The following is a 22493-nucleotide window of genomic DNA, read 5'->3' as shown; positions in this document are numbered from 1 at the left end:
GGCGCGTAGACGTAGTCATCGATATAATGGCGTAGTATATGCCTTGAAAATACCTTCTGATAAGATTACTGATTTGTGAAAAAAGTGTAATGTGCCCGACAAAAATGTTTTGAGAATAAATGTGTGAGAGAAATTGTCGGTCCTTCGGGGCCCCCTGAGAATGGGGGCCCTGGGCACGGGCCCTCTGTGCCCTTATGGTAAAGACGGTATTGATTGTTTCGTGGTTAGTTTTGTATTCTTCCTAAATGATTAAATGACTAGTGAAGCTTCAGTATATTGCTACTATTTTATTTCTTTTCCTTTTTCTCTAATAACGTATGATTTCAACTTTTCAAAACAAAAGTTGTGGTACAGTGGAATTTTCTCTTTTGCCTATGCAGGTGAATAGCACAAAGGAAAATGACAACGACAGCTGACACCGTTGACTAAATCAAAATTAATAAAACTAGAATGTTTGAATTGTTGGTTATTGCTAGGAATATTTCGCCTACACAAAAATAAACATTTTTATCTCTGCTGTTCTAATTGATAGCAGATAACTACCATATGTCGGTCATTAAACATGTCTTAGAGTTCACATCCAAACATTTTTAGAGTAAGTGCGTTCTGTAATTCAATTGGTTTTTGAATCTCATTTGAAGGTCTGATTTAACAAAACGAAATGTAAGTGAAGTTTTCAATGCAACCAATAATGTTTTGTCTACCATCTGTTACTATTATATAAAAGGGTCAAGAGTCAAAAATCTTGCTTATATTACACACACTGTTTCAGGTTAAAACTAGTATTTATCGTGATAGTCCTTATCGAAGCGGTTAACCTCACAGACGTATCATATTATGAAATTCTAGGGATAACTAAACAGGCATCGACTCAGGAAATAAAACAGGCGTATAAAAAATTAGTCGTAAAGTTTCACCCTGATAAAAATCCTGTAAGTTAATTAATATTTGTTTATGCAAAATTAATGTACTGTTTTTCAAAATAATAATCATGAATTACAATATAAAAATTAAACCCACTTTGGTAAAAAAAACTTAAGATGAGACATGAGGTTGAAAGTCGCAGTCTTCGGACTGTGCTTGTTTTTGTAAGTAGATTGGACGTCGAGGTGGGTGGCGCATTTACGTTGTAGATGTCTATGGGCTCCAGTAACCACTTAACATCAGGTGGGCTGTGAGCTCGTCCATCCATCTAAGCAATAAAAAAATAAAAAAAAAGATGTAAGATATGTGAAATTGTCTATTATCTTATAACACAACTTTTTTACAAAAAATAATGTTTAAACACTCTCAAAGTTTATTTGTTGTTTGTAACTTTTTATACATTTTATACCTTATTCATGTATAAAAGTCTTGCATATAAAACAATGTACGAACTAAAACATTAATATTAAAATTTAAAAATGTCTTCTAGAATGAAGCCAAACAAGAAAAATTTCTTAAAATAACTGAAGCCTATGAAACCTTGAAGGATCCAGAGAAAAGGCGCAATTATGATTTGTATGGATCATACACAACTTATTCAAGAAAATATGATTATAAATCTCAGTCGGAATATGATAATTTGTACTATAAAGGACTGTACCATAATGATCCATTTGTTGACACTTTATCTGGATCAAGTTTCTGTATGTATATATTTTATATATTATGATGATCTTACGATACTAACACTTATATTATCATAAAAAAGATTGCAAAATGTATATCTAGACTTATTATTTGGAAATTAAAACTTGAATTTAACTACATTGCGTAATGGAGATTTTTTGAATTACTACATCTCATTAATTGTAATGATAACAGCACACTATAGAGAAGTTGATAACAGCACAAGTCTACAGTAAAGCCGAAAATAATAAACCAATATGATTTCTTTCCAGACAATTACCTGAATGAAGGATTTCACTTTATAAATTTTTACTCACCATTTTGTCCCCCCTGTCAAAATATTGCAGATCATTGGAAGAAGTTAGCAGAAATATATAAGGGCATTGTAAGTATTTACAGTCTTATATTTAGATCCAAAAGTTACATTTAACCTATTAGTTCTGTATTACAATTTAGACATTATAATATTTAATTGAAAATACAAAAATTTGTAAAATTTTAAAAGCATTAATTAAAATTTATATGTCAATTATTTACAGGTGAAAGTCGGTGCTGTTAACTGCAAATACCATAACTCATTTTGTTATAACTCAATGCGAATTGGCAGCTATCCAACTCTATTATTTTACCCTAATGTAAGCGTAATGTAACCAATTTTTATTATTATTAGTGCTGAAGTACGTAAACCTGTTCAGGGCCCACCTGCTGTTGAGTGGTTACTGGAGCCCTAATACCACTTGGCTTACAACATGACCTACTACCAAATAAACTGTCCAACTTAATCCAATGTATAAGGGCCTATATCAGATATGATCATAATATAAACTATAAAACTTTTCTTTCGTAGATATTACATTATAAATATTATTACAGAAGAGATTCATACCATCATTATCACTTTTCATAAGTTCCTAAATTTTAGTACTTTGCAAGTTCCACGATAACAGCTAGACTCTACTACAGAACTGCTTTAATTTATTTAAATATAAAATCAATTCATATATTTTGTTTTTAGGGTAAAAGTGGAAACTATTTATATTACCGAGGCGACAGGACTTTCGAGGCTCTAGATGATTTTGTAATGACATACCTAAACAGTCATGTGCATGTGCCTACCGTCTCTCAACTGCGAAATACCGACAGGCCAATCGCCTACGTTCTCGGTGCTAATAGAATAGACAGGAGTGCCTTAACAAGGATTGCATATCGATTGGTGAGAATGAAAATATTTGAATAATTTTATTTATAGTATAGTAACTCTCAATCTGTACTTATGAAATTGAATTTTTATTGATGTACCTGGTAATGGTTGGATTCTATGTACATCGGAAGGTGAATACAACCACACATCTTGATATATTGCATGAAAGCCTCGGTTGTATTGCCAATCAGCTATCTTACTCTTCAAACTGGAACTAATGTCAGGTCAAACAAAAAAAAAACACGAAGTGGCACCCTCTCATGCGGGATCTCAATGTGGCCTAGCACTTTTTCGCTTCAAATTGAAAGTAAATCCATTCCTTGTTACTCCAAATCACCCATAGATTAATTGTGAGGGCTTGAGGTTGAATCAAGAGTGAGGAGACTCGATGGAGAAGTACAATAACCAACATCGACGAAAGGTTTAAATATCTGCAGTCTAGGCACATATCTTGAAGAACATATGGCTGTCAAGGCCAAAAAGCCTTCGCGTGGTGCCTGCGCACTACCGCCTCATACGAGCTGGACCTGTCAAACTGATAAAGGTCGAGGGAATCCGCTCAATGCAGGTATAACAGGACCTGTTGCTGTGGTGAATCTCTGCGGAGGCCTATGTCCACCAGTAGTTGTCTGTGGGCTGACGATGATGATGGTACCAAAGTAACGTGGGTAAATTTAATATTATAATAAATATTTTTTAGAACGGCCTTGTAGCAATCGCTATCGTAGAAGACGAGAGCTTGAGAGATAAATTATCCGAAAGTGACTACACAACGATCGTGTTCAAATACAAAGGTTTTATTAAAGACATAGAGAGTACAAATGAGGAAGATGTTCTAAAAGATATAGTGGCTGCCTTGCCGAAGATCGAGCTAATTGATCCAGAAAAGTTGAAGGTAACATATTCGTGACTCGTGACTTTCTTATATGACCCACCTTAATTCATCTTTACTGCTCCCTTTCCTCTACAGTATATTATCCCATCTAAATTCTATTACTACAGTTTATTATTATGTATCAGCTGTTCGCTCAATGAATATAATTCTACAATTTATTGTCACTCCAAGATTTCATTTCATCTTATGAATTTTTCACTTTGTATTTATTATTAACATTTATATAAACAGCTAATGTTTGGACTTCCTTTTCCTTATTCCTTCCTCAATCGCCTATCCACGCCTTCTGTTGACCCTACAAGAAAAACTACGCGTGTGAAAATGGCGCGAAGTGTGTGGACAAAAACTAAAACAGGGTGCCGTGCAAAAACAATAAAATTTGTGATTTGTTGATCAATCAGCACATATAACTCGCGCCAGTGAGAAAATAGAATAGTGCATCAAGGAGCTACAGAGCGAGTCCTAAAACTTATCCTTTTCCCAGTCCCAACATATCTAAATTCAAAACATATTTAGTGGTCCTTCGAGCCGTATAACCTATGGTAACTAGGGGCATATTCGTTAAAAAACTCTAGTTCTACATTTCATTTCGCTTTAAGCTTATCCTAATAACAATATAAGTATTATTTTATTATTTAAAACATAAAATAACAAAATATTTTTGATTATATTTTTTATAAATAACCTACAATTACTAACTACTAAATATCAAAATGAAAATAATAAACTTGACATTAACCGGCATGAGTAGTTTTAATTTTGCAAATGTCGTTGTACCAGGACTATTAATGAATAATACATTTGGTTGGTGCATATTTTCTATAATAATAAAACTGTTCGATATTTACAGAACATACGTAATAAGTTACGTAGAGGAGAACAAACGCCTTGGGTCCTGTATTTCTCCACCAAGGGAAGTGACAGACTCGTTCTACATCAAATGAGAATGTCGTTCCCTAATTTAAATTTTGGTGAGATATTTTTATAATTCTTAATGTATTTTTGTACACTTAATAGCCTCATTCGACCCATGGGTTGAATATACAATGGGGTTTATTGTATATTAAACCCGTGGGCTTAGAGTTTTCTTAGGGAAAGGAGCTCAGCCTAATGTCGAAATTTTGAAATCATCGTGACCTAACGGATAAGACATCCGGTGCATTGGTGTTGAGCGATGCACCGCTGTTCGAATCTCAGGCGGGTACCAATTTTTCTAATGAAATACATACTTAAAAATTGTTCACGATTGACTTCCACAAAACCAAACTCAAATCCGCAAAATTATAATTTGCATAATTACTGGTGGTAGGAGGTCTTGGAGTTCGCACGGGTAGCTACTACCATCCTGGCGATTTCTGCCGTGAAACAGTAATAGGTTTCGGTTTGAAGGGTGAGGCAGCCGTTGTACTGTAAAAACGGAGACCTTCTAACTATTATCTCAAGGTTACCACTTAACACCAGGTCAACCGTGAGATCGTATAAACAACTGAGCTTTAAAAAAATCTTTTGGAAATAGAAAATAAATATAGAAAATAAATTTTACTAAACTAAAAATAGAAAATAAATTTTGATAAATTTGAATTAAAAATAGTGTAAGAAAAATGATTTTATTGTAATAAAAGCGTGGGGTGCATGATATCAATAGTTATAAATTATTTATGAACAGATATGAGTAGAAGGGTTATGTTGATAATATCCTGAAAAGCACCCCACGCTTTTTTACCATAAAATCATTATTTCTTACATTATTTTTAATTGAAATTTATTAAGATTTATTTTTTATTTTTTAGTTGGTTTTTCTATAAAAGCGTATTTTGTTAGTTTTTTTATATGATTTATTTTTCAATTTTTAGTTGAATCATTTTTTTCAATATACTTTTTTTTAATATTGTATTGCCATCGGTCTTTAATAAGCATACCAAGTTTCGGGTTAATCCGACGTTTTGAAGGGGGGGGGGGGTGTCAAAATCATGTTCAACGATTCCGTTATAAACGTACATACGTCTGAAGCTAATAAAAGCGTATTAAAAAATAATCAGTTAACTGGTCCCGTGATAAGTTCGTAAAGAACTTGTGTTACAGGTACAAGATAACGGAAATAAATGTAAGATTTTTATTATACACATACATATATTTAATATACATCCATAACCATTGAAAAGACATTTTATATTTATCCTACAAATATCTTCCCTTGGCGGGATTCGAACCCGCACCCCCTTGTGTAGTGACCATGACCTTACCATTACACCAGACCGCCGTTGATTTACAGGCGAGATCGATTGCGACGTATGGGCGGAGCTGTGCTCGTCGCTGCACGTGGAGGCGGCGCCGGCGTGGGCGGTCCTGAAGCGCGGCGGCGCCTACCAGCGGGCGTACGCGCCGGCGGACGCACGCACCTTCGTCCGCACCGCCGCCGCCGCCCTCAGCCTGCACACGCTCTCCGCTTCCGACCTCAACAAGATCTTGGAAGGGGGTACGTCGATAATACTTATGTTTTTATTTATTTATTTATTTATTGCTTAGATGGGTGGACGAGCTCACAGCCCACTTAGTGTTAAGTGGTTACGGGAACCCATAGACATCTACAACGTAAATACGCCACCCACCTTGAGATATAAGGTCTCAGTATAGTTACAACGGCTGTCCCACCCTTCAAACCGAAACGCACTACAGCTTCACGGCAGAAATTGCCAGGTGGTGGTACCTACCCATGCGGACTCACAAGAGGTCCTACCAGTAAATTCAGTTCAATCCGAATCCACCTCGTGGTAGTCTAGGGCTCCGGAAACCAGCACGAGGGGTCTTTCGAACGTGCCGTGATATATTTTCTTAGTAGATTATTAGCTTATCACTCGTCACGAGCCGATGACCTTGTCGTATCGCGCCTTAGGATTGGAGGTTTCAGGGTGAGGATGTGGTAGGGAAAGTAGGGAATTATGAGATACGGCGTGGCAGCGCGGCCGACCCGCGAATCTATGTTGACAACCGAGAACTGTCAAATGTCAAGTCATGAATGCCCGCGTTTTTTTTGAGATTGTTTCACAGCCCTGGATGCGATTCCTTATGAGCCCGTAGTAAGGTCACAATTTCACTTCATTATAGTATAACTTTAAAGTTCACCTATGGTATTTGATATATCCCGCGTCAATCAGCCTCCCGTGTTGGTAAAAAAACCCAAAACCCACAGATTGGTTTCGAACAACTTTTTTTTTGGATGGATGGACGAGGTCACAGTCCACCTGGTGTTAAGTGGTTACTGGAGCCCATAGACATCTACGACGTAAATACGCCACCCACCTTGACATATGAGATCTAAGGTCTCAGTATAGTTACAACGGCTGCCCCACCCTTCAAACCGAAACTCATTACTGCTTCATGACAGAAACAGTCAGGGTGGTGGCACCCACCCGTGCGGACTCATAAGAGGTCCTACCACCAGTAATAAATATATAAGTATATACACACGTACACAGATGTCGGCGTGTGGGTGCTGCTGGTAGTTCCGCACGGATCGCCGTGGGACAGCATGGCCGGACCCTTCACTCAGACCAGCATGCATTTCAACAACGACGAAAACGTCAGTGTAAGTACAATAGCGCAGGTCTGAAGTTCACAAGTACTTTGTAGCTTGAATTGAAAGTCTTTTCACTTTACAATAATTTGTTTCAAAGTTCAATCATATAGAAACATAAATTATAACTTAAACGCAAATAAAACTTAAAAAGGAGACGGCCCATTTTCCATGGACATTTGCCCCACAGCAAAAGTGCAGGAGACTCGACAAAAATTGGATTATTGTATAGGATTTTTAATATCTATTGAGGAACCGTTAATGTTTTTATTCTGCATAGCGGGACTTAAAAGATATCAACTAAAACGTTGAAAATAATAACGCCCCAAGTAGGTAATTTAGTGAACGAATCGGATGTTGTGTCAATTTTATTAACTTTTTTTTAAGCTGTCTTCCTGAGAGGATTTTGGCGTCGCACGTCTTTTGTGTTTTCCCATATTACGTATTTAAATATGTTCAAGTTTTACTAAAAATCGTCAAAGAAGCACTTTCACGAACATCAAATAATTTATAATAATCCACCATTTATATTACATATTACCACTCGAAAATACACAAGTTAAAGAAAATAATACAATGAGGCGACATGTTTTTTTCACGTTGGCGCCAATACTCCAATTTCGCAATCCAGGCAAAATGACACAAGCACGTTCACTTTACGTAAACTCCAACAGAAGAAGAAAAAGAGAAAAAACATGGCTGACTTTAAGTACAGTCATTAAAGTATTTTTTTAATAAAACCAATTTGCAACCCCGCTTGGCAGGTTAGTATCGAAAGTACAGTTTGCATTATGTAATTATATTATGTTATTTTAATTAAATAACTTTTTCAGGTTTCTTGTTTAGGTCTCCGGGGCTAATTATTGAAACGACTTGGGGCATAAATGAGCCGTCTCCTTTATATATAGCGTGATATTGAGGCTTGGAAGCCGAACTAAAATAGCACGTGCGTTCGCCGTCAGATCGCGTCTCGACTGGCTCTGAAGTAGTCTGAAGCGAGTACATGTGTTTCAATAAGAATAAATATCGTTCCTGCAGGTCATTGTCGACTCAAAGGCATTATAGTTTGGAAAATTAAAAAAATATTAATCCATAAACAACACTACTTTGATAATAGATTTTTAGAACTCTTGTTACGCCGGTATGCGTAACGCCATCTATCGCCGAATAACAGAAACGAATATTAAAGATACTAGTAAAATTGAGAAGTACAGCGCCATCTATTGTCGCATAGCAAAAACACACATCGAAGCTACTCGACTTGCCCAGATTGTACTCAATAAATCTAGGAATGTCATATCGACTATAAAAGCGTTGCAGAGATCGCACGCAGTTAGTCAGTAATCAGAACTACTCGAAGCGAAACAGCGAACGGATCACCTGAAGCGAAGCAGAAGAAGCGAATTTAGAATTTTAGTGCTCTTTAAGTTTTCTAAGTGTTCACATAGTTTTAATTGGTACTTGGATAGAATTTTTATTAATCCCGAGCCCCAGCGCGTAACACTAGTTTATGCTTCACAAAGATATATTTTCTACAAAGTTAGAGTAATAAAATTTAATCATTGATGAATGTCGTGTTCATTAAAATTAAACGGCTAGTGGGGCACCCATTTAAATTAAGATCTATTTCTACTTTTATTGGAGAAAAAATTTAAAATCGACTAATAAAGTTACAAAATACAAACGTTTAAAAACTATTCTATAGGGATCGAGAGAAAATCTTCGGTCTTTTTTCAGTCAAGCTAATGTCGGGGTATAATTTGTATAGGACACCTAAACAGTGACGTCGTTATTCATCATGGTGCATTCATCGTTTAGATGCAATGACAATAAATAATAGTGTTAATTTTAAATGTCCAGCGAAGCGGGCGAGTACGGCTAGCTTATAATATGATTGGCGTGTGAATTACACACGTGCTCAATCAATGGAACTATTCCAGTTCGGCATAATGATATGCACGGCAAGCACCGACCAGCACTGCCGACGAGTGGCGCCGGAGAAGCCCGTCGTGCTTCTGCAGAACTTCACCAGGCGGCACACGTACCGCGGCGAGCTTAACGAGAGGGAGCTTTTGGAGTACATCAATATGCTGAGAGACAGTGAAGGTATGAGTCTGACGCGACTTGTGAGGGTATTTTTTAAGGGATTTTATGGCCTCGTAACTAAGACCCTTAAGTCATGTCTTATTTTAATTTATATTCTTATTTTTTTTAAAAATGATATTATGGAGTCAAATGAAATGAAGATGATTAATTTGAGACATTAATCAACTGGGATGAAATTAAATGAAATGAGATGATATGGGATGAAATATTCTCAGTAAAATGGTGATCATTTACTGAGATTTTTTCAGTGGACTTTTTAGAGGATCCCGACAAGTTACGTCCAGCGGCTTTGTATCATTTTCCCACAATTGTGCACTTTCACATATATTAAACAGTTAATAAACCACCGTTATTACACATTTAAACCTGAAGAAACACTAAATAGACAAAATAAAACAAATCACACAACTTCACTCCTCGCGTTCCCGCCAAAAACTCTCACTTGTAAGGGTAGTGCGTTGAAAGAGTTCTATATCTGTTGCTTTTTTTTGCTTTCCTATTGATTAATAAGTTAGAATTAGAAATTAAGTTTGAAACTAAAGATATATTACTACTCAGTTGGCGGGGACTAATGAGAGTATTTTAGAGTAGTTGAGATATCGTGCTCCGTTCAATAGACATCGGAACTATGATCGTGTTAGATTGGCTAACATTTGCAAAACAATATAAGGAAAAGAAAAAAAAATCTATTTCGAGACATCATAGCCTAATTTTTTTCCTACCTATGCTGATAGCCTTGAGAGGCTATTTCAGCTTCTCATTGACGAGTAGGTGAGCTCACAGGGCTCAAACCGGAGTGTTGCTAACACTGGCCCTAGCAAGAGGAGTGCTTCATAGAATCTACCACCGGATCGGAAACGCGACCCACTGAGAAGATCCGGCGAGAAACTCAGTGTCCATGGGTTAATTTACTCGTTGACGCTCGGCGAGGACCGTGACCTGAAGTCTCGTAGTGTGTTAGCATTACAAATAACTTAAGAACTATGTTAGTATTTAAGTAAATCTATCAACTCCGTCCCTACCCAGGGTCGATCCATCCTGTTTTTTTGCTAATATCCTCAAGACGTTGTTGGTGCTTCCTCCTACTCTACGCATAATGGATGCCACCTTTTTGCGCATTATCGTGACATAGTCACCAATGTGTGCAGTTCGTGGTCTCCACTCGAGGATCCTTCGAGGATTTTTTATCACGGCCGTGTTTATGGCGCTTATTTCAGATCTTGAGTTGACGGAGAATCAAGTTTTAGAGATATCGGATCCGAGCCGCGAGCACGCGTGGCTGGTGGCGTACCTGCCCGCGCACTGCGGCGCCTTCTGCGACGACCTCGCCCACCACTGGATGATCGTTGCCAGCAAGGTACCAACCACGAGGCTTCATTCGCGAAGCAGCTGCTCTTGAGTTGTTAGGTCTGCTTTGGAGACGCTCGGGCATCTGTTAGCAAACCCCACCCCTCCTGGCTGAGCCTTTGCTCGCCCACCTGTCCTGGTGAAACTGGAAAGGTCTCCACACCACCAGTGACCACAGATTGAGGAATCACAAAAAAAAACCACGAAGCTGGGTAACTGCCGTACTGACATACATACTTTAATAAACTATGAACATAATATCATCTTACCCATGTTCGAATTTAATGATCAAAACAAGTCCACTTTATCATGGGCTTCAAAAAGAATCACAGTGCCGAGAAGAATGATCGAAATAGTTCAATCAGCTTTGTGTACCAAAATTCCCTAACGCGGCTATTGGAGGTGCTATCCGATATGAATCATCACGTAACGAAAAAAGCGTTATGACTTTTGACTTAACCATAAACAAATGTGATCATTACAAATTTATTACGTAAGTGTAAGTAGAAAATATGAAATAGTTGAAAGTAAATTGCATTAGGCAATATATTCTCTATAAGTGTGGGAAATTGCATACTCCTCCGTCCGCACAATTTTCGTAAAAAGTGATAAAGTTTTTGCTTCACGTATTAATATATAGATGTTACATATTTGAATGTACATTGTGCATTGTTTTTAATGGTACCGGGAGACTAGACACGACGACATGGGTCATCAACGAAATATTATCGAGATCATTTTCGTTACAGCTGCGACCTCTGACTTTTGTTCGAGTTGGAATGTTGCAATGTGCAAAAATAAAGAGCGGTTTCTGTACAAACATTCGATCAGCCACGGCAAGACTCTATCCTATAGCGTCTGGACAACATTATAGGTACGTATATTGGGAGATTTTTGACGTTATCATTATGGAGGGTAGCGGTAAGGAGAACCGTCTCATATGGGAGAAGCTTAAAAAATTGTCCCACTTTCAGCACTAAATAACAGTTCAAAAATCCACCAGAATAGCGCTAGTATAGGCACAGGGTATGATATGAATTAAGCAGTTGTTAACTGATTGAAGTATGCTGAGTTAGGAAATTTAATATATTTAATGACTAAATTGGTTAGAGACAGTGTAATATACCAGACCTCACATGTTTATATAGTCCAAAACGAATTTCGTCAATATAACCTAAAATTATTGCTGTTGTAAAAAGCGGAAACATCGATTGCATTTTCTTATCAGCTTTAAGAAGACCATAGACAAATAGATGTGTTGCCACCACCTACATTTACGTAATTCAATCTGATTGAATTAATTGTTATTAGGAAAGATATCTAACGCTTATAATTAAAAAAATATGACACATCTCCTGGCGTCCCACCACTAGTGTAGGTGGGAACAATGAAGACTTGTTCTTATCTATCGCCGAGCCAAACATCCCGAATACACTCACTGGGATAAATTCCTTGGTCACAACTTTTTGCGCATTTCCGAGCGTCTCTAAGGTTAAATCTGACCTGAGCCGGTCTTCAACAGCCACGACGACGCTGGTATTGCACAAACGGATAGATTCCACCACCACCACCACCACCCTGTCTGTTTGTGTTGGGACAAGCGGTCCGATTCGAAGGGTGGGGCAAACGTGGGGCCCATAGGCACCTTGTGGTATCTATGGGCTTCGGTGATTAGCTCCTAAACAAAGAAAGAAAGAAAGAAAGAAAGAAAATCTTTATTCGCCAGAAATATAGTTTACAAGATATAGGACATAGCTTCATATATTTCGCCTGTTTAGGCATGCGAAAATTTAATTTATTTTTATATTAATTATAACACAAAATTTACTAAATCTATCTATTTTTACATTCTATCACTTCTTATTCTAATATTTTATTATGTACAACACTTATCATTTAAAAATTCTTGCACACTATAATAAGCCTTATCTATCAGCCATAAATATAATTTTCTTTTAAATTGAGTTAGTGGAAGATCTCTTATGCTGTTTGGTATCTTATTAAATATTCTGATAGTCATAGGATAACAGTTTGTATGGTAGTAACGAGTATTTATACTTGGTAACATTAGTTTAGTAGGGTATCTTGTATTAAATTGACAGTACTCGCCACACGATTTATATAATTGTGGGTGCTTTTTAACAAACAAACAACATTCTTGTATATATATGGATGGTACAGTTAAAATATTATGTTTTTGGAAGAATGGTTTACAAGAAGTCAGAGGATGAATATTGCACATGGCACGAACACATTGCTTTTGTGCAATGAACACTCTATTTATGTGACTAGAATTTCCCCAGAGGGGTATACAGTATCTGATATTTGAGGCGACATATCCATGATAGGCCTGTAATGCAGTTTTTAAATTACATATTTTTGTAAGTCGCCAAAGTGCATATGAGAATCGATTAATTTTACTACAAGTAATATCTATGTGAAGATTCCAGCTACATTGATTATCCACATTTAATCCTAAAAATGTTATGCTATTACATTCATTTAGTGTGTTATTATTATAAGTTATATTTAAGTTATTAATAAATTTGTGTCTATTATAGAATTGTATATATCTCGTTTTGTCTAAATTAGCTTTTAAGTTATTCTTATTCATCCAATCTATGACCTTACTAACAGTAGCATTTATCTCATCATTTAAATCTAGTGTGGCATCTTTGGTGATTACAACGGCTATATCATCAGCAAATAAGCTGCATGGGTAATGTATGTGTTCTGGGAGATCATTTATATAAATGATAAAGAGTAGCGGTCCTAAAATGCTCCCTTGTGGGACACCTACTTTATTATACGCTAATGAAGATTTAAAAGCCACTTCTTCATTGTTACTATCAATATCCCTAATTTCAACATATTGTTGTCTGTTGCTTAGATAACTACTAAGCCATTTTTCAGCTATCCCTCTAATGCCATAATTATTACACTTCCGTAGAAGAATGTTATGGTCAACAAAGTCAAAGGCTTTGGTCATGTCAAAGAAAACTCCAACCGTGGGTATTTTTCTGTCTACATTTTCAGTAATTTTACTAATGAGTTTAAAAGCTGCTAGTGTAGTAGATTTGCCTTTTTGAAAACCGTGTTGTTCAGATTTTATAACTTCAGATTTATTAAGAAAAGTTGTGAGTCTAGAATGCATGATTTTTTCGAATATTTTTGCAAGTATAGGTATTAAAGTAATCGGTCGGTAGTTATTGATGCATTCCTTATGTCCTTTTTTGTATATAGGTTTCACTATTGAGATTTTCAATTTATCAGGAAATGTACCTTCAGTTAATGAAAGATTGATAATATGACAGAGTATAGGTGTAATGGCTATTGCACATTGTTTTAGTATAAAGGTGGGCAGTTCATCATAACCTGTTGAGTTAGTATTATTGAGAGAATGAATTGTTTTATAAATTTCCTCACATGTAGCTGGCATTAAAAATATACTTGAGCTAGATATATTTGTGTTTTGTGTATTTATTGCTTGTATATTATTATAGTTTTTGTTTTCATCATTTGTTAATCACGAAATAAATGAATGAATGAATGAATAATTTTTTTTAAGACAACAACAACAAGTCCACATGTGTACATGTCATTGAAACATACTTATGATTAACAAAACAAATCAAATAAAAAAATACATTAATAAAAATAATTATTAGTTGAATTACATTTAAAATATTCCATTCAACTGATACTTGCTTTGAACCAACCATTATTATATTTTTTTTATTTAGTCCGCAAGTGAAGCAGGGTACAATAAATCATGTGAAAATCTTTTTTTTTATGTTCTGCAGCGTCAGTCTACAGCATTTATCGCAAGCTCCGTACATACTGGAATGGGCGTTACAGTTCATAGACGATTCGGTTGTGAAACTCAACTGGAAACTGTTCGCTAAGACCGTTATTGCCGAGGAACTGAACCCGACGAGGTAAGTGCGTGCCGCTCTATATCGGACCATATTTTTTTAAGCTATTGCATAGCTTTTATCACGGGCTCTGAGCGCGGCGACCGATTCAAGAAATTCCGTAACGAAAATAACACCTAACACCCCCACTCTGCCTATCATGTAGCCCGCGTTCAACACATTCACACGTTGCGCTTGTGTAGTGTTTGTGAATAAGCGCGCGCCGTGACGTCGCACTGCATGCGCATCATGAAAAGTCTGCCCATCTCTCTCTCGCGCGGTCTAGCTTATGAGTGTGAAGTGGATAGTTAATGTTTTGCCTTTGTTAATGTTTATAAATATAGCGTGGTCTTATTTTATTATTGTTTTAATATAAAATTATTATTGTCTAATTATAATTGCATAAGCTTTACCGCGGAAGTCCCCGAATGCCACACGTGTTTAATTAATTTTTTTATTGCTTAGATGCGTGGAGTACCTAGTGTTAAGTGGTTACTGGAGCCCATAGACATCTACAACGTAAATGCCGCCACCCACCTTGAGATATAAGGTCTTAGTATAGTTACAACGGCTACCCCACCCTTCAAACTGAAACGCATAACTGTTTCACGTCAGATATAGGCAGGGTGGTGGTACCTACCCGTGCGGACTCACAAGAGCTCCCACCAGCAGTATAAACACCAAAAAAATATAATATTAGTTTATATACCCGTGGATAATAAAGCCGTGTTGTCATTTTGAATTTACAGCGGCAACAAACCTTGGCTGGTCTATTTCCACTCTCCCAGATGTTACCGCTGCTACGAGATGTACGCTGACTTTGCTATAGCCGGTATTGTAAGTATTTTTCTTCTCTGCCCAATCGTTGGTAGCCTAAGGGGTTATTCTAACTACTCAAGGATCGGTAAACCTCAAACCTGATGTTGTTGCTAACACTGGCCCTAGCAAGAGCCGTGCTTCGCAGAATCTATCACCAGATCGGAAACGCGACCCGCTGAGAAGATCCGGCGAGAAACTCAGTGAGCTAAGGTAGGGTATTATCATTAGTAGCGCATGTCGACATCGCCCAAAACACGTCATTACGGATCCGGCCGATCCATTAACGTGCTTTTAGGTACCACAAGCACCGGTCACTGTTCCCATCGAATCCGTCGCTTGCGACGAAGGGCTCGACGAGCGAATTAACCCACAGACACAGCCCATTGAGTTTCTCGCCGGATCTTCTCAGTGGGTCGCATTTCCGATCCGGTGGTAGATTCTGCGAAGCACTTCTCTTGCCAGGGCCAGCGTTACCAACAATCTGGTTTGAGTCCCGTGAGCTCACTTACACGTTAGGGTGAAGCTGAAATAGCCTCTCAAGGCTATCAGCATAGATAGGACAAAGAAAAGTAGTGCATCGATCGCAAATACGTGTCTCGACTTGCAGCTACTGAACAACGCGGTGCAGCTCGGCAAAGTCAATTGCCTGAACGAGCGCGGCCTCTGCCAACACGAGCACATCACAAGCTATCCGTCGCTCAAGCTGTACCTCGGCAGGAACAGCCGCCAGCGCTTCAGCAGCGTCGTGACACTGCAGGTCAGAGACCACAAGAGCATTCTAGAAGAAATCGAACCTCATTTAAGGAGATACGACGCCAGTCTGCTGGCCACCCGCGACGGTGCTGCCAGTAATAGCATCAGACACGACGAATTTTAAATAGTTTAATGTTCAGGTTTTTGGAACGAAGTTCCTTATGGTACGATGCGGAGGGTTACCCTAACCGGGAAATAAACGTCCGTAACGTAAGATTTTTATTAGTAATGCACACAGTGTACGACTTAACTTTATAATAACGTACAAAAAATAACATATTTTTTTATCATTCATTGACCACGATCTCGGAGCGTTCGTTTGCGCAATACACTAACTCTTATGCAAACAACCGTGAATGAAATGTACCACAATAAGTTCGCACGTTACCGAATGACCGTGAAGTGTTGCGAAACCTCCAGTTTTATTTTCTTTATACCTCGAATAGAACTTAAAATTAATATAATAAGGAACTTCGTTCCTATCCGGTGTCCCACGACACCTCAATTTTTTTTTTAACAAGTAAAAGTAGAGTTCTTTCTACTAAATGTCTTTACTGCTCTTTCTAATCAATTAGTATAAATACAAAATATGAAAATTTCAAAATCATCACAATTTTTTATATATCAAAACCAAAGTGTAAGAAAAGTCTAGATTTAGATTACATCACATTCAGCACTGCAAATATGTTTCAAATGTTAATAAAATTCGGTCGTACCTTTGGATACAGTGACGTCAGCTCTATCTGTATGTCAGAGCGGGTCGCTTGTTAGGTAATTAATATTTTTTATGACAGACGGTATACTGTTCCAAATCTCTATATATAGGAGGCTAATTGCAAAAAAAGAGTATAGTTGATTGGGGGGAATAGAGACTAGAGTTAGAATAGGGAGAAATCTGGGATGTCACAATACTTTGGTTGAGTTATTAGATTTAATTTTGTTGAACTGAAAATGACTTTTATTTAGTGTTTAAAAATATTAACTAATTAAATATAGTCATCAAATTTTTGTAACTCATTAAAGATATTAAAAATTTAATTACCTATAGTTAGGTACCTACCTAACAACCAAATAGTGCCAGCCCTATCGAAAAACTATTGTCCCCATAAAAAACAACGCCAAGGTGAATCGGGTCAAGCTAGTTTTTTTGTGTCTATTTTGTAATGAACTGTCTAATAACGCATCGTATATAAAGATTTAAGCCTTCACCGTAGACATCCGGAATAAGCGAGCAAGCTTTTTACATCTCTAACCATACGTCGTACGTGACCATACGTCCCGCTTTCAGACTGTCTATCCCGCTGTCCCTGAAATTAACTGTTTACTGACATCAAATAATAATCAATTTATCTTTATATTCCCAGCTCCGTCGTGAACTCTTAAGATTAAATAAATTATAAAATTGTATCGAAATTGATCAAGTAGTTTTTGTTTTGTATTGGACTAGAATAAACAAACATAATACCACGCCGTGGTAATCTTTTTTGGAAAATATATTTGTTTATAATAGTTTCGATAAATAAGATAAAACAGCTGATAATTAAACGTTCTTGCGTATATCATAAGTGCAAGCTATTTAAATTAACGCTTCATTATTTTTAAACCAGTGGTATTTAAAATACTCTATCATATTATACTAAGCCTAACCGAAAATATTATTTATGAAATAAATAAATAAATGTCGTTTTAGTAAGATCGTATTTCCTGAACCCACAATGTATTTTAAAGACCAAACGCCCCCAGCGTTCCCTTGTAATCGCAGATTCTGAGAGCCCTTTTTTTTTCTATAATTCCCTGACGCCCCAAGGTTTAGATACATTTTATGTATTACATCTCTGTTGTTGTTGTTTAAGCATTTAAAATGTCTTCGTATTTAAATTTTTATTGTAAATAATTATTTTTAAAAACTTATAAAAACAATATGATTTATTTATAAACAATGATATTGTAATAATTTTTCATCAAAACAGCCATCGACTGATTTAGGCCCCATTTTAAATCGGTAGCTATGCATTTACTAATAATGAAATCTCATTTGTTCTAAATTAATAGTTTTAATAATAAATAAATTACCAAATTAGTTCAGACTTTTATTCAAATAACATAACTTTAACCATTTCAATGTATTACAGGCATCTTCACTGAGAGAATCTGAAAAACATGAAAACAATTAAAATTTTAACTTTTGTACCTAATTGTGTAAAGAAACCAGTGGCCAATTTTGGCTAGATGACATGAAACAGCAGAAGTTGGTCCAGTCTGTCTTTTAGCTCAATCAGCCCTAAAGGATGGTGCCAAGAATGTGCTTGATTGGAGTATTTGGACCCTTAATATTGACAAATATATATATTGTTCATCAAAAATAAGCATTCTCTGCTCTTTCCTTACAAAAAAAATACAGATTACACTTAACACTATCAACTGCTAGTTTATTAATCAGCTATTCTATTGCCAACACTAATTGACCTATGGTATGCAAAGCTGCTTTCTGCTTTATCTATTCATTCCACACAGGTGGGTACCACCACCCTGCCTATTTCAGCTGTGAAGCAGTAATAAGCGGTTTGAAGGGTGGGGCAGCCGTCATAACTATACTGAGACCTTGGAACTCATATCTCAGGGTGGGTGGCGGCATTTACGTTATAGATGTCTATGGGCTCCGGTAACCACTCAACACCAGGTTAGCTGTGAGCTCGTCCACCCATCTATTCTATAAAAAGAAATTTAATAAAAATTACATGACTGAGATTAGCCATATACCAATTCCTCCATATCCTTAAGAAACATAAAAAAATATATGTGCAGTCTTAGTAACAGTCAAGCACGGAATACAGTATTTTCAAAGGATTTCAATATGCATATACACCAACCCCTCAAAGCCTACAATATTGTATAAAAAGTGGATTCTTAAAAGTGACTACAATTTTCAAGTGAGTACAAAAATGTAAATGTAAAATGTTAAGCTGTGATAGCTTTGAAGCTGGGCAGGCTTCTACAGAAGTACATACAGAATACAACTGAATGTGTATAATTTTTTGTATTAATTTCATTATGTAAGGTCAGCAGCAGGCATTTTAATATCAGTATATGAGAAATTAATGAACTTAATCTAGCAATTGGTTAACAAATTGCACCCTCTGTAGACAACTATGTATTGATATCAATACTTTATAAAACTTACATCAATATTTCTGTCTAGCTGTGCATCAATAATATCTTGGTCAACACTACATGGCAAAAAGAAGTCTACTGGTTCATAAACTCCTTTTGAATCTAATACAAGTCTATCTTCACCAACTTCTAAATTCAAATCTTTTACCTCTACCTGAAATCAAAGTATTGCTCTGAGATTACAAGCTTATATACAGGAGTGTGATCTGAATTTAATTTATCACAGATAAAAAATATTAATTAAATCAGACTGCTCACTGAAGCTGGTATTTTAAATTCTGCTAACAAATACTCAATTTCCCCTGTTGGTGGCTCTCTTCTAAGTCTAAACACAATTTCATTCTTTCTATGAGCTGCTTCACTTCTTGACAATGCTTTGCCTTTAATTTCCTCAATAAGTGGAGGTTTGATTTTACTTTCTGTTTGTTGTATATCTCGAATCTGAATCCTATGTGATTGCAATGTTCCTATGGATTTCCTATTCTTCAATATTGTGAACTTCTGCATATCTATTTCAAATTGATATTTATCCTGTAATCCTTCAAACACAACGGTGAGAAAAAATGTTTGGAAAAGTTCATCTTTCTCAATTTTCTTGAAGAACTCTGGATTGACAGCCACATCGTAAGCAGTTGCCGGTGCACCTGATTTATCATGTTCAGTCCGACCTTCCCCAATACTCATGGGCACTCTGTAGCTGGAGGGATCCTCTGAGCTCAATATGTACATTAACTCATCATTTGTAATGTCTCTAGGGCATGGTATGGCGTCAGTTTGACATATATTTACAAATACTTTCTTGTTGTCTGGAATCCTCGTTGTCTTGACGCAAAAACCTGAAAACGAACTTATTTCATAATTATTATTCGACGGACTGTTGAATCTATAAATTGTATATTTCCTTGCCTGGCGTTGGTTTAACAAGCCGTGAAGGTACCGTATCTACCGAGGATAGTAATTTTTTCAGCTCTCCTTCCACAGGAGTTTCCTGTAAATAATAATAATTTGCAATGTATGCAAATTTTGGATGTTTCTTTTTAGAATTTTTGGTACCTACCTTTACGATCCTCATATTTTTCTCCATAATTGTGGGATCAACATCTAAGGTTATCGAATTTTTCGTCATATTGCTTACTTGTTGTTATGGAAACAATAAATTCATCAATTTTAGCTATTTTTAGTTTCGTCCACAGTTAGACAGATAAACAGTGTTGCCACCTCCGATTTTTTTAAGGCCCTAGGAGTTTATGGCCTGGTGTCTAGACCTTTTTGGTCAAGAGAAAAATGTCGCCAGATTTCGGATATTTTACTAATAAGAAAACCACCAACTTCCGCTAAACTTTTGACTAATAATAGCTGCTATGACATCGCTTGTTAATTCATAGTTGAAACACTTTGCATCAACAACTTTAAGCCTATTTTTTTAATAAAAATAATGGCATTTATAAGTGGACCAGGCATCCTGTTCCGCAGTTTACTTTTTACAATGTTCACTGCATTAAATCTTTTGATACCCACATTAGAATGGGGCAAAGTAAAAACAAAACATTCATTAACAAATGACTTCGCCTACGCATTCCCCGGTCATAGAGTACCTAAGCTGAAAACATCATCATGAAAAAACCATAGACCTATATAGTAGGGACACGACATATTGTTCTATACGTACAATTGCTTATATAAATAGCACCCATTTTGAAGGCACATACATAAACATATATCTATCTCGTTCTTACTCAGCACTTTAACTCGCAGGAAAACAATATAACAGTATTTCAGTGCGTACATAAAATGAAACATGAATATACGTAAATATCTCCGTCTCCGTCTAATGAGGCCGAAAATCCGCCATGTTTAGCGCGCCAAATGTCATTGTCACGTCAGTTCGGCCGTCTGTTTTGGGTTGTACATTATTTATTGACTTTGATATCGATTTAATATGATTGATTATTTAAAATTTCATAATTTATCATGCTTAAAACATACAAAAATAATAATTAAAACGTATTTTATAGGATCTCAAGAAAGTCAATGCCCTAAAATTATTATCTATATGTATTTAAATTCATTATGGAGCCCTCATCCGAAAAATCCATTTTTCGGTCGGAATCTATTGATCATGACACTAATCATAAATACCACTTTAAAATATGTCATCATACATATTTAGACATTCTGTTTAGATATTTCGGGAAAAAGGCTACCGACAAAATCTCTTCGGAACTATTTAAATAAAATAGTTTTATTCCGCAGTGAGTAAAACACTATTGTAAATTTGTTAAATATTTAATAATTAAGTGATTTTAGAGAGGAAGTCACAAGGAATGACGTTTGTAATTAATGAATAAATGTTCTGTAGGTGTTTTTTTTTCACGCGGTCCCTTGATAAGTTTAAAATTTTAATCACTCTCAAGCGAAAGTGATTCAAATGGTGCGGCGCACCTTCCTTGGGGTGCGCTGCGGTAGTATGTTACGGACTTTAGAGTCAGCAAAACAATTAAAATAGATTGTTATAGTCTAAGAAAAACACGTACTCAAAATACGATAACATTTAGCATGCTAGAAATGGGCTGATGGCTTTGAACTACGCCATATATTTATGTTTTGCGACAAACGACAACTTTATAAAATCAGTGTAGCAACTTTTAAAAATCATCATATCGTTTACTTGGAAAATTCGAAGAACGAACTTGTCTTAGATTTCACCCATCTAAATCATATCATATTTGCACATAACAATATACCTACTTACTTCCCATTAAAGTATAAATTCTACAAATAAATAATACTCAACAATATTTAAAACAAAATGAGCCAAGAAGGTTTATCGATAAAACCTGATAACATTGAAATCTTTTGTACAGCACTAAAGCCGCCATGTTTTGTGGCCAGATGACGTCACAGTGGCACGAAATTTTGGTTGACGTTTCATTTCCATAGGTTTCCTACTTCATTGGAAAAAACGGAATATTAAGGGAATTCCCTATCAAAAGTATGTTGCCAGATACCTGAAAAACCGTCAAAAACCACTAAAAATAATAAAAACGCTATATAATGAAAAAATACCGCTAAACGTCTCGAAAAATCACCAGTTCTGGTGGG

General features: G+C 36.3%; 2 protein-coding genes and 1 long non-coding RNA gene across 4 annotated transcripts in view; 2 read left to right on the top strand and 1 right to left on the bottom strand.

Moving 5' to 3' along the window:
- Window positions 1-22493, top strand: part of LOC134199874 (uncharacterized) — a 141760-nt gene that overhangs the window by 40256 nt on the left and 79011 nt on the right. The gene's annotated exons all lie outside the window — the stretch shown is intronic.
- Window positions 416-18300, top strand: LOC101737299 (dnaJ homolog subfamily C member 10). 2 transcript variants are annotated; one of them, XM_012690706.4, is made up of 16 exons: window positions 416-663; window positions 773-932; window positions 1415-1628; window positions 1884-1996; window positions 2151-2246; window positions 2627-2824; window positions 3513-3707; window positions 4558-4678; window positions 5980-6183; window positions 7184-7293; window positions 9222-9387; window positions 10605-10744; window positions 11484-11608; window positions 14538-14672; window positions 15398-15485; window positions 16075-18300. In XM_012690706.4, coding segments are annotated over exons 1-16 (2337 nt in total). In that variant the 5' UTR covers window positions 416-661; the 3' UTR covers window positions 16345-18300. The 2 variants fall into 2 exon arrangements, with proteins under 2 accessions (XP_012546160.2, XP_012546161.1); XM_012690707.4 differs by having other exon boundaries at window positions 417-595.
- Window positions 18298-20984, bottom strand: LOC101736401 (PIH1 domain-containing protein 1). Its single transcript, XM_004926517.5, has 5 exons — window positions 20449-20984; window positions 20298-20379; window positions 19650-20227; window positions 19402-19545; window positions 18298-18371 (listed from the first exon to the last, which is right to left on the bottom strand). Exons 1-5 carry the CDS (start codon window positions 20515-20517, stop codon window positions 18339-18341), a joined length of 906 nt encoding a protein of 301 aa, XP_004926574.1. The 5' UTR covers window positions 20518-20984; the 3' UTR covers window positions 18298-18338.

This window comes from Bombyx mori, chromosome 12 (genome assembly GCF_030269925.1).
Source record: "Bombyx mori chromosome 12, ASM3026992v2".
Lineage (NCBI taxonomy): Eukaryota > Metazoa > Arthropoda > Insecta > Lepidoptera > Bombycidae > Bombyx > Bombyx mori.
This window is presented reverse-complemented; position numbering and strand designations above follow the sequence as displayed.